Below are 12,611 nucleotides of genomic sequence, written 5' to 3' on the forward strand. Positions count from 1 at the left end.
AGTGGTGATGCCCCTTTTCATCACTGGCTTAGCTGAGCTAGTTAAGAGCAGCAAGCAGCGAGTCCCGAGCCCTGCTGCGGGTGAGGTGTGTAACTCCAGTGGCTCTTCAGGAGCAGTCCCAGCGCAGGGCTGGCTGTCCGCTGGGACCTGCTTTGCAGCCAGAACGGGAGGCGTTGCACTGGCGAGGGAGCGATCACCCTGCTTGGCTCTGCCCAAGAGTGGCTGATCCTGATGGATTGCTCCGCGATCGCTGATGGTTTGCATGAGAGCTGGTGTGCCCGCCATGGGCCCCCTGTCTGCTTTAGAGTGCGCGTGGGGCAGGGAACAGGCAGAGTGGGTTTGTGCTTGTCTCGGCCAGCCTTGGGGCCTGAGGAGGCTGTTAAAGGGCATATTCATGCAAACCAACGCCACCTGATTTTTCCCCCCTGTGGGTCCAAGTCTAAGCATTTAGAGAGCTCATAAGAAATTGATACGGTAACTATTATGTGTAACTGTAAAAATGTTACATCTGCCCTGGGGTTGGCATGGCTGACTTTTTATATAGGTCAGTGAAAGAACATGAGTAAAGGTGTTAATTGAGTGTGTGTGGTGAAGTAAGTGTCGATGAGTGCATATTTGGGTAAATATAGCTGCGGTTATTAACCACTTTGCTTTTCAGGAATTTTAAATTTTTTTTTTTAAGTCCCCAAGGACCTTTACCATTCCTCTGTGAAGGCTACACAGTGAAACTACTCTGAGCAAAACATGAGTTAATGTGTATTTGTCCCAGCATCTCCATTCTCACGACATTTTGTCCTTAACCATAATACTTTTTCCCCCCACTATTTACTGAAGACAGTTGTTAAAAAGCGTTCAGTTTTGGGGTAAAAGGCTCGTGATAAATCTCCCAAGTTTCTACTCGATGTGGTAGAATGTATGGAAAGGAGATGGAAGAGCAAACTCTGGTTTGCATGTTGCATTATGCGTTGCTAATGCAGTTGTTAATACAACAAACAGTAAGGAGGAAGGCTGCTGACAGCTGGATTTATTTTGGCAGAGTGTTAAAGGAAAGATCAGGTGGCATAACTAGAGCATCTTTCTTGTCTTTCTGTATCCTCACAGTCAAATTTGATAATTTGCAGCGTGCCATCAGATAGTGAATAGATTGTGTATTATTACAACTAAATGATTCCATTTTTTAATGTAAAATCTCTGAACTATCCCCACCTTACATTTTCTCTGTACTGTAGACGACATTAATAGCCCGAAACGAGCAAAGATGGAAGAATGTGTAGCCGTCATCCATTGGTCCAGAAAATCTGTGAATCACTGTCAGCCCTCTCAATTTCTCCCAGAATATCATATATCTTAATTATAAAATTTTTAACTAAAACATTGTCTGTGCACTGTCTTCGGACCACATACCGTGGCCTTGTTAACCACTAGTTAACAGTTTGGAAACCATTACACAGCCTTGGAAAAGGTAGTCATCGTCTTGTTGCCTGCCAGCTCTGTGAACTAAGACGAGTGGGAAAATAGCACAGTCTTTCCAGCACCTGACTGTTTAGGAAAGAAAGAAATCAGAGTCTCATAGTTTGTTTCAGTGGGTATTTATTAGTTTCCTCATCTGTTTTTCCTCTGTTTTCTGTTTCCTATTATAGTATGTCAGCTTCCTGACCCATTCAGGATCTTTTCTTATTTCCTTCCTTGATTACCTAGGCAGTTCTCCAGCTCATTGTGTCAGCTGTGCTCTTCTCTTAAAAAGCAAATATGCTGACTTAAGCAGGAGTCCTGGGACAGATGTCTTAAGAACATGAAGCAGGAGCAAGAATTACAGTTAATTACTTTGCTGGAGCAAAGAATGACGAGTGTAGAAAAAGAATGTATCCTCAATTTCAAGAGGAGCCTTCAGAGGCCTAAAGGGAGTTACCAAATCCTACTGTGCAGTGTAGTTCACATCTACTGCGCTTTGGATAGTAATTTTCCACTGTGTACATATTTTTAAATGGAATGGTCATAAAACACAAATCACTGTTTGTAAGGACGTGGAAAGAATAACTTCTTTGCTTGCTTTGTGGTTAGGTACTCAGATGCAGACGGGGTTAATTTTAAAATTCCCTCTAGGCCATATTTCTTCAAGAAGCTTTGCCATTTGTGCTACAAGGCTTCCCCCCCCCGCCCCGTATGTCTCAGAAAATACATCCAATTGGTTTAAGCACTGAGTATTTCCCTCACAGGAAGTCCACAAGACAACGTCAGCAACACACAGTAATATAATTATTGTGTTGTATAGTGACATGTTTAATGAAGTTCGTGCCTTTGGCACAGTTATCGTTGTCTGTATATTTTCGTTAGGACAGTGTCTTTCTCGTGCAACTTCTAGTCAAAAAAGCTTTCCATACTAAATTTGGGGCGTGTCTTGTGTCTTCAGGACACCTAATCCTGAATGCAACATTTGTAACTATAACAAAATGGTTAAACTTCAGTTTTTAAACCTTTTCTTGCAACTGATTCAAGGCACCCTGTGGTAAAGAAAAGAACGGAGCTTGACTCGACTGCATGGTTACTTCAATTCTAATTTGTCCATACTCACAAAAGAAAAAAAATCCACCTTTTTAAAGAAAAAAAAATTAAACTGCGAAGTTCCTTTTTGTCGTTACGTGTAATCTACAAATTAAAAAGTTTGAGGGCATATAAGCATAGCTGTTTTCTGAAAAAAATACCTCAATCTGTTGAAAAGCGAATCAAAAGATCTATTGTGAGAAAAAATGATTTGACTCAAAGGTGCATGAGGAAGAGCTTATATTAAATGAAATCAGAAACCGTATTTTTTGTATGCTTTTTTTAAGAATGTTGTAAGTTAACAAGTGGTTTTTTTAAAGAATAGACTTATGAAATATTTTTTTTAGCAATTATAAAATAACAATAGAGTAATTTCTTGCTTGAACAGCCTTCCGTGGCCTATGTACATACTACACCAGGCTTACCTTCAGGCTGGGAAGAAAGGAAGGATGCCAAGGGCCGGACTTACTATGTCAATCACAACAATCGAACCACAACATGGACACGGCCCATTATGCAGGTATGAAGATCTGTTATAATGCTTCATTTAGATAGCAAACACTTAGCATGTGTTGCGTATAATTTCCATTGAAGCAGTTCTTCAGAACTCTGAAATTCAAAAAATAATCCTAAGCACTGTCCTCACAACTCAGGATAATCATAAAAAATTCCAGTGATCGGGATTTTTTGGTTACTTTAACTATATTAAGGTCCAGACAAAGTTGATTGCTACAGTGAAAGGAATTTACAGCGAGGTAGATATGAACTGATAAAAGGAGGCAAATGCATCCTTAGGATTGAATTTGACAGTTGTGTTGATCTATTAATAGTACCATATGTTATTTACCCTTCCAGTGGAATTAAATTAAATATTTCATCTTTAAGAAAGTATATTTGGTATTTCCTAATAATAATAAATAATTACATCATTTTTTAAGTGTCCTAACTCCGGATGAGCTGTATTTCTGACAATCTGCTCACTTGGTTTTACTTCTGAACTAGCTTGCAGAAGACGGCATGATTGGGTCAGCAGCAAACAGCAGCAACCATTTGAGTGAACCCCAGATAAGACGGCCTCGTAGCCTCAGTTCACCCACTGTAACTTTATCTGCTCCACTAGAGGTGAGAAACGCCACTACCAGGAAAGATCCCTTATGTCTGACTCCTCTTTCTTTGTTCTCCTTAGAACTTCTTATTTCCTTTTCAGTTATGCGACACAGCCATTTTTCCCCATAATTGATTTTACCTTAATATACTGCTGTTTTCTTCAGCGGTTTTCCATCTGGATCTTTATATTGTACAATAGTATTACGTAACTTTTATGGTCATTGAATGATGCATTTCATATATGACTATTTGGTTTGGTCAGCTGAAACATAATCTGTGTGCACGTCTGAAGCATACATTGGTGTGACTCCCTTCAAGTGCTGGGATTTTTAAGTTGAAACCTTTATTTTGATGCTAATAACTGAAAATAATACGTGCAATTGGGTTTGGGAAATCCGAGGGAAGTGATAAAACACCGGGTCCTTCACAGCAAAAAGCTCAGTATGTTATAAGAAGCAGACTTTAGCTAAGTTAGTTCTAGGAAATCAGTTCCAGCACTTAATTCTAGTATTAATTAGATCTGGAATGAAAAACTATTTGCCGTGACGCCAAGTTTTATTCATTTTACGTTCTTGAGTGTTATGTGATAAATCTTAATATCTTTCCTTTTCCTCAGGGTATGAAGGACTCCCCCGTGCGCAGGGCGGTGAAGGACACCCTTTCCAATCCCCAGTCTCCACAGCCCTCGCCTTACAACTCCCCGAAACCACAGCACAAAGTTGCACAAAGCTTCCTTCCTCCTGGCTGGGAGATGCGAATAGCGCCCAATGGCAGGCCCTTCTTCATTGATCATAATACTAAAACTACTACGTGGGTAAGAGGAATTCTAGATAATGAATTTTAAGTCAGGTGCCATCTTATAAATGTTTATGTCTTTGGTTTTCTGCCTATATACCCCCCATTTTATTGTGGCGTTTGTCTTGTCTTTAGGAGGGGATTGTCAGCCTAACTTTTCATAGAACTGATGCAGGAATCCCCCTGGATCCTCCATGCAGTCGTGGAGCACATAGTAGCGATAGACTTCAGTAGCTAATTTCATGAAATGGCTGTAGTGCTGCCATTGCTGCACTCAGAGAAAGGAAACTTATTTGTTCATATCCTCTTAGATTTTGGTGCATTCATACATCATATACCATGCAATAGTGGTTTGCATTTTGTATTTGACCTTTTTATACTTCACAAATCATTGCATACAGTACTGTTCTCTAATTCCACAGATTTGGGGTTTAGAGGCACACAGTGCAATGGAGATTTGGATTGTTTAGTTGGAGACCATCCATAATTGTATTGTATTTCGCTGTGACTAGCATTGCTTTTTTATTAATGTATTATATTTTGTATTTCTGCTACAGGAGGATCCACGACTGAAATTTCCAGTGCATTTGAGATCAAAAGCGTCTTTGAACCCTAATGATTTGGGCCCTCTTCCTGTAAGTGAAGTTTCTGTATTTTAATATATACCTGCTATCTTACGTGATCTGATCTATTATTGCAGTCATATATTATATGTGGACACAAACGTTGCTGTCATCGCTTTTCTGAAGATATAAAAGCTATGTTTATTCATAGCACCAAAAAGCTTTATTGTGATCTGTCAATCAGTCAGGGTCTTTGAAGCCAGCCCGCAGTATTTCTGAAATGATTACATGTTTCTTTGCTTATCTGAAGCTTTGAGCTTTGAAGAAACTTACCTTTGTTTTGTCTCTGACTGTGTGCTTTGAAATAATTACCTGTTGCTGGAGCAGATTGTTCAAAGTGAGCTCTATTACTGTACCAGCATATAATGGCATTCAGAAATCTAAATAAATATAGATTTTTTTTTCAATGAAACTTCCATATTCTGCAGAGAAAATTATAATTTTAACGTCAGAAGTTTTGTCACACTTGTAACCAAAGTATAATACTGACTTAACAGCCATGTCAAATACAGAGCTTTGCTTTGTTCTTAAAAAACTGCATCCTTAATGGCAGAGACTATGTTATGAAAGCTAACACTTTTTCTAAGGTGCTGATTTTTACAGTATAGTGTTGATTCAGCTCATTGCCTCATATATACTAAGCGTACTTCTAGAAATTGCCATTGAAATTGTATTTGCAACACTGGAAACCTTAGTGATGATGAGCCACTAAACGTCACCAGCACTCTCAGTGCTCCACATGCCTTACGGGCAGGCTGTCTGCAAACAGCTGGGCCAGCAGAAGAGGCTACTGTCCACCCTACAGAACATGGCGGCTTACATGATTTGAGTTTTAAGCAGTTTGAATAACAAGTCTTTAATCCTTTAATCATTGAGCCGGGTCACAGTTTACTTAGAGGAACCTCTCTGCCAGCAGACCAAAACGAGTGCTGCTTTTGGGCAAGAGCAGTGACAAATGGTACCTTTGGAGAGGGGCCATAACCTCTGTCACCGCCTACGATCAAACATCCTCCTCTAAAACATCCTAAAATCTCACTGCCTTTGTCTCAATTAGCAAAAAGTTTTGCCTTGTATTAAATCAAGCTAGGCTGCTTGGCAGGCAGTGTCTTCAATCACGGGTCAGATCCAAAACTCTGCGCGGTTGAAAATATTTATTATGATGCATTTCCTGCTTACACCGCGGCAGTAATGCACTTGGTCTTTAAGAAAACAGCTGTGGAAGTAGCTGTTCTTTTGCAGTTCTTTAGATACATTGAGCATGCCTTCACCTTCAGGGACACGTTGCTTAAGTAGGAGACGCTGCATGGGAGGAACTTGGGGACCAATTTACAATTTATTACGTTAATTGCAAGAGGTAAAACATGCCGTGAAATCAGGGTAGCCAGATATATCACTGTAAATGTATAATTAGGAACAGATTTAAACTGAGTTAAACAATCAATTTTTGAGTGAGTTAAGAATGACTACAGAATTTAACAAGAGTTCCTCAAAAAAGATTGAAAAGAAATCATTTCTCATCTGTACTTTAGTGAAGTCTGAAGGTGGTGTAGAGCATACAGCTGGAATGAGCGCTAGACTGGACAGCATTGCACATACCAACACGTGCCGTTTCTTGTCCTCTCTGTACTACAGTGATTGGGAAGATGAGAAAAGGGAGGAACTGAGGACTAGGTTAGACTTTCTTGTCCCACTGCAATGGGATCCCGGCTTACGCGTGTACAGTAAATAACCCACACGTGTTTCAGAAGTAGAAGCAGAAACTCTCAAACCTAACCAATGATGGACAATCTAGTCTTTGTGATCATTTCCTCATAGTAGGAAATGGCTATAAGCCCTGATGCAAGAAGTTTCCACTTTCAAGCTTCAAAAAATTATTTACTGTATACTGTATTGGATACAGTTACCTGTGTAAATAGCCAGTTCTTTGAATCTTCCTAGATTTTTGGCTTTGACATAATGCATCTGTGATCATTTTGTGTTTTCTACCTCAAGCATCTTTCAGACCTACAGTTTAAGTAGGTGTGGATAATGTATTGCTTCATGCTGTGGGAGAGCGGTAGTATTTCACTTATTTTCTCTCTTTTTTATTTCCCAATTCCAGCCTGGCTGGGAGGAAAGAATACATTTGGATGGAAGAACGTTTTATATAGACCATAGTAAGTAACCACTCAGGTACTACAGCAAATAGACAAAGGGAGGTAATAAATATTGAAGTGAAAGCTTTATAATTTTACTCTTCATTTAGGAAGCCAGGTGTTGATATGTGGAGACATTGATACCAGAGACTTAGTGCCCTCATACGGTACTGTATATTCACTGAAAGCTTGCTTTTAATTGGCTCATCAAGCTTTGTCCCTCTCTGACTTGTGAAGCATTAACATTTCTTCTTTGTGGTTTCTTTTGTTCTTGTTGATATTTTGGATTCGTCGTCGTTGTTGTTGATGATCCCATGGCTTATTTGCACTTAATAAATTAAAATACACACTAGGAATAGAAAATAAGATGAGAAAAGATCATATAGCCACAACTCCACATATAGGCAGTGGAGAAATTAGCACTAAGTACTCTTTCCTCTCCTTTAAGAAGATCTTGTGGCAGTGCTGATTCTGATCTTATTTCCTATTTATAGCATGTTAAACTGCACCCAGCCCATTAATATTCAGTTCTGTTAGTGAAGTTCTAGTGTAAGTGATGTTTCATTGTAGACTTGTCTTATTACAGCATCTCAGAACTACTGTGTGAGTTTTTGTTGTTGTTTGAAAATAAAGCAGCCCAGAAAGGTTTGGTTCCTTCCTGCCCCCTTTTGTTTTCTTTTTTTTGTTTAAGACGTCAGGTGGACTTTTTAATGAGGTGTTTCTACAGATGGCATAATCTTCACAGAAACAGATAACTCGCAAAACCATTAGAAGAGAGTACATATGCTATGCAAAACTTAAAGAATTAAAATCTTAAACTATTATACATATTTGATAGTATTACATTTTTCCTTCAGTATCAGTAACACTGACTCCAGTGCTTATCTGTAGTTGTATATATGACATTACTAAATCATTATTAAAAGACTCTCTCTAAAGTAATACGAATTTTTTGAAATTGTATAAATAGTTTGAAATAAAAATTAGAAATAATGCACTTGTCAGGCACAAGATTAACCTCTTTGAAACATCAGTACAGAATTACTATTCTTTTGTACTTTCTGAATTGTTTTTCCCGACAGTTGTTTGGAAACTTAAATATGGCAAATTATTCTAAAGTACTGCCGCTGGAGAGTCACAGAATAAAACTGTCTTATTTAAATATCTGTATAATCGTTGAGCCTCTCAACCTCCTTTAAAAAGTTTTAATTTTTCAGTCTCCTAAATCTGCTTAAGCATGTATTAGTCTCTAAAAGTAAACAGAGTGTTAAAGTTGCACATTAATTAGAATTCCCCAAAGAATTTATTATGATTATAAAACTAAATTAATTGGCATCTGAAATCTCTCTCTAGTCCCTCTTTTGATCTGAGTTTTCTTAGCTTTTTATGTGGCAGTCTCTACAAAAGTTTAGAGACCTTTTTCTAGAATGCTGCTTGTTTCCAGCAAATACGCTTTTGCTGGCAGTCTGGTGCCGCGCCACTGCAATGGCAAGCGGACTCCAGGAGCAGAGGTGGTGCCAGTGGTTACCAGGGACACGTTGCAGCGCCATTGGGATAAAGTCGTGCTCAACATTTAGGGAGGGAGCGCAGACAGTTTTCAGTGCTCGCTGATCTGTTTGGCTTGAGCGATCTCAACAGCAGCCTTTGTTTTCACAGTGTTGGTAAGGAAGCGCGATGACATTTGACCATACCGATAGGTTTGTGACAGAGCCTGTGGACTCTTACTTGTTTCATGGCTAACTTGAGAGCGTACGCTGAAATCAGGCGTGGCCGTGATCAACTGTGATCAGCTCACCCTAAACATGCAGGTCTCGGTGCCCGTTACCACCATAAACTGGCCATCGGTTCAGTCCTCCTCTGCTAAAGTGCTTAGTTAAGATGCAACACGTGGTTAGAATTTCAATTTTCATGGTTAGAATACAATATAAATGTTGAAAGTTTTAACAGATTTAGCTGCTATTAATGTCCTGGTGCCTCAGATACATTTTGTAATTCTTCTGCATAATTATCCAATATTGTTGTCCTATTTTTGAAATGTTTTTCTCATCCCTGAGAGAAACTGTAAAAGAGTAATGCAGCCACAGAAACCTCCTCTTGGGGACAATACAAACTGCCACTAAGCATGCCATATAAACTAGTAAAACAAAGTACCATTAAAATAAAAAAAAAAAGTAACATAGTAGCCTGAAAATATAATATTTTTAGATTTTAATTGTAAATGGTTCCAATTTCTGCAGCAATCTTTTAACAAAAAAATACAGTCTCTAGTTCTCCATGATTGGTCCTTAGCTTCCGAAGTCAGCATTATTTACCATCCATGAATAAAATAGTATTCTCTACTCATTGTAGCGTGCTTACACTTCTGCATTTCCCGGGAGCCTTATAGGAGAATATGATCTTCTGTTGGGAGGTGTCGCGAAGGAAAACACAAAGGTTTTCCAACCATATACAGGACAGTTACCAGTGGTTCACTGGCAGAGGGTGGATATATTAAATGGGTTCCCCTCAAAGCCCGTCTTGGATCCGCCATTTTTCAATATATTCCTTAGTGATTTGAACACCGAATGAGGGGGAATGTACTCACTAGTTCAGTAGAGAAAACAACAGTGTAGGAGAGGTGAGAGGGGCTCACTGGAACAGGGTAAGAAATCAATGAGTCTGGCAAATTGCCATCGTAGTGGGAAGTAAGACGCTGTTTGATAAGAATTGCAAAGTATTACTCAGAAAGGGAATAATTAGCAGAAACTTGGTTGAAAAGGGCGTGAAAAATATATCATCGACTGAACATGAGTTCATGTATCATGAACATGTATCAACAGGAGTGTCTTAAATAAGGCCTGAAGTAATCCTTCTAGTCTCACGAGCACTGGTAATGTCTCAGCTGTCATAATGTTGTATCATTGGGGCCCAAACTTCAAGAAAATACTGGACCACTTGGAAAGGGACCAGAGGAAACAAGACAAAAAGAGGGAATCCTGAAAGGTTTTCTTCAAAGAGGAAAGACAGAGTATTGTATTTGTGTGGAGACTCAAGAGAGATGGTAGATTTTTGAAAAGGTCCTGCAAAAGGAATGAATTTGTTATCCCCATCCACTTTGGATAAGACAGAGAATCCTGAGCTACAATTCCAGGTAGAGCGGTTCAGGTTAGACCCTTCTAATGGTTGCGGCATTTAAGCCCTGGAATAGCATTTATAATATGAAGTCCCTGTCACTGTAATACTCTGAAAAAAAATTATCCAAAGATTTGTCAGTAACATCGTACACTCTTAAGTACGTAGGGCAATAAGACAGAATTGACAAACTTGCAGTCATTTCCAGTTCTATCTTCGATTCCATAGAAAAGTACCACCATGACTTGTGGCTGTCCGTGGCAAGTAGGTATAAGAAATGGATTGGTATAAAACCACTAAACTTTGTAGAAGGAACTTTGGCTGAAGAGGTTGAAGCCTGATGGAAAGGGCCAGATTGAGCATCACGCCTTTATGGCAGGCTCTGCTCTGTGGAGCTCGTGTGGTTTCGGGAGCTGGCAGTCTACCAGCCTTCCTCCATAATTGCCATAAGCGCTAAATAGACTCAATGCGTCTAGGGAAATAAAATAATATTTTAATATTAAATTAACTGATAGATCACATTTCTTGAAATGTGCTTGTGATGTTTTTAAATTTTCTTTGGTTAGCATTTAATGAATGTCACCTTTCAAATCCCAGTCCATTTTCAAACCAGCTTGGGATGCTCAAAACTTACGGGTCTTTTCCAACTGTAGAAACATGAAAACTAGTTGTGGTTTAATATCAGTTGGTTTGGTTCTTTGCTTTTACCTATAGTAGCCATAAAAACAGTTTTCTTGAAACCTAGTGTGTTTATTCCCAAACTTAGCAATTACAAAGCTTAAGATTTGGACTAGTATCCTGATTCACGGTTCATAAATCAAAGCAGTGCACGTAACAAACAGATGTATTGTTATTGCCCTTTCAGTGCAGGAAATGGATGACTTAAGCCTTGCCATTGCAGGTGGCATCTAGTTTGGTTTTTGGAGCATTGTCTTATTGTTGCAACATCATCATTCTGTTGTGATTCTGTTGTGTTCAGAATCTTGTGAGGAGCAGTTGTCTGGAGGCAGGGAGAGTCTCACCATGGTCCTCTCTAACCTTCCGTATCACCCTCCTGGTGCTCTTAAAAGCTATAGAGGGAAAGACACGGATTCTGTCGTGTTTCTGACAAAATCTCCTTTGGTCAAAAGGGAATGATCTCTTATACCGTAACCGTGTAATTTTGCCTCCTTTAATGGTCCTATAACCTTTTCATTAAATCAGTGGCTAGGACATTTTTTTTAAGATCTGCTATTCCCTCCAAATTTAAATACAGACTGTCTTTTATAAGTATTACATTTTGGCTACCTTTATGCAAATTTTCAAAAACGTAAAGTCAAGCCTGTCATTTGGCAAAGTTTTTGGGTTTCTTTACCTTTCCGGCATGAAGTCTGTGTATTTCTAATATGAGTTGAATCCAAGCCCATGTTCAAATAGAACATGTTTACTACTACAGACGTTGAAATAAAAGCAGTGTCAATACACTGGATTCTATTGTAGTTTTGCATTTTTGAGTGAGTGTTTTCAACTAAACAGTGTGATGGGGGTTTGATGTGGGTGGGTGAATGCAGCCTTTTCTAACCCTGAAATACTAAGTTGTGGGAATGGTAGGGAAAAAAGCTGTAGGGAGAAAAAAACCCACATAAATTCACAGTGTGGTAACAGAGAAGTAATGATAGAATTTCTTTTGTTATTTACAGATAATAAAATTACCCAATGGGAAGACCCCAGACTGCAGAACCCGGCAATTACTGGTCCAGTAAGTACTGCCATGGTTTTGTTCCATTGAATGCTGTGACTCGGGTACATTTGGTACGGGCCAGAGGTGTTATCGAGCAGCGGGTCGTGCCTGTTCGGCAGATCAGAGCAGACTCTGCCTGATGAACAGACCAGGAAGCAGAACCTCTGCCTGCGGCACGTGGGGGGCTCAGGGCCAGCTTTAGCGAGTGCCCAAGGGCAGGGGGAGCTGCCACCATGTGACAGCCTGCCAAGGTGCCCCAAAACTGATGCCTTGTCCCCGGCATTCAAATGCTTGTACCGGGCTCTGGACCCTGTTTTGTTGTGCGTAGGCTGGAGCGTGCTGGGGACTCATCCAGCCTGCTGCCAGTGGTCCAAAGCAATAGTGGGCACGTTAGCCATCACTGGAACATTTGGAACCACAGTGCTGTGCACACTATTCCCAGGTCAGACAATAGGTTTGAATTTGATGGGTTTGGAAGCTTACGCCAATTTATGCCATTTTATGGTATTCTGAGTGATCAGGGTTCCAACCCTAAGAGGTTTCCAGGCACCCAGAATACCTTTTTATTTTGGGTAAATC

The 12,611-nt window shown here is 39.7% G+C and overlaps 1 protein-coding gene across 13 annotated transcripts in view; it reads left to right on the forward strand.

The window, feature by feature from the left end:
* Positions 1–12,611, forward strand: part of LOC128903015 (E3 ubiquitin-protein ligase NEDD4-like) — a 161,494-nt gene that overhangs the window by 132,075 nt on the left and 16,808 nt on the right. For 9 of the 13 annotated variants that reach the window (XM_054186878.1, XM_054186882.1, XM_054186869.1 and 6 more), the window contains 7 exons: positions 2,930–3,061; positions 3,544–3,663; positions 4,265–4,462; positions 5,001–5,078; positions 7,168–7,222; positions 7,312–7,368; positions 11,992–12,050. In XM_054186878.1, the coding sequence (XP_054042853.1) occupies positions 2,930–3,061; positions 3,544–3,663; positions 4,265–4,462; positions 5,001–5,078; positions 7,168–7,222; positions 7,312–7,368; positions 11,992–12,050 (699 nt within the window). The remainder of the gene's footprint in view (positions 1–2,929; positions 3,062–3,543; positions 3,664–4,264; positions 4,463–5,000; positions 5,079–7,167; positions 7,223–7,311; positions 7,369–11,991; positions 12,051–12,611) is intronic. The other 4 variants (XM_054186879.1, XM_054186881.1, XM_054186873.1 and 1 more) reach the window with 1 other exon arrangement.

Source organism: Rissa tridactyla, chromosome Z (genome assembly GCF_028500815.1).
Source record: "Rissa tridactyla isolate bRisTri1 chromosome Z, bRisTri1.patW.cur.20221130, whole genome shotgun sequence".
Taxonomy (NCBI): domain Eukaryota; kingdom Metazoa; phylum Chordata; class Aves; order Charadriiformes; family Laridae; genus Rissa; species Rissa tridactyla.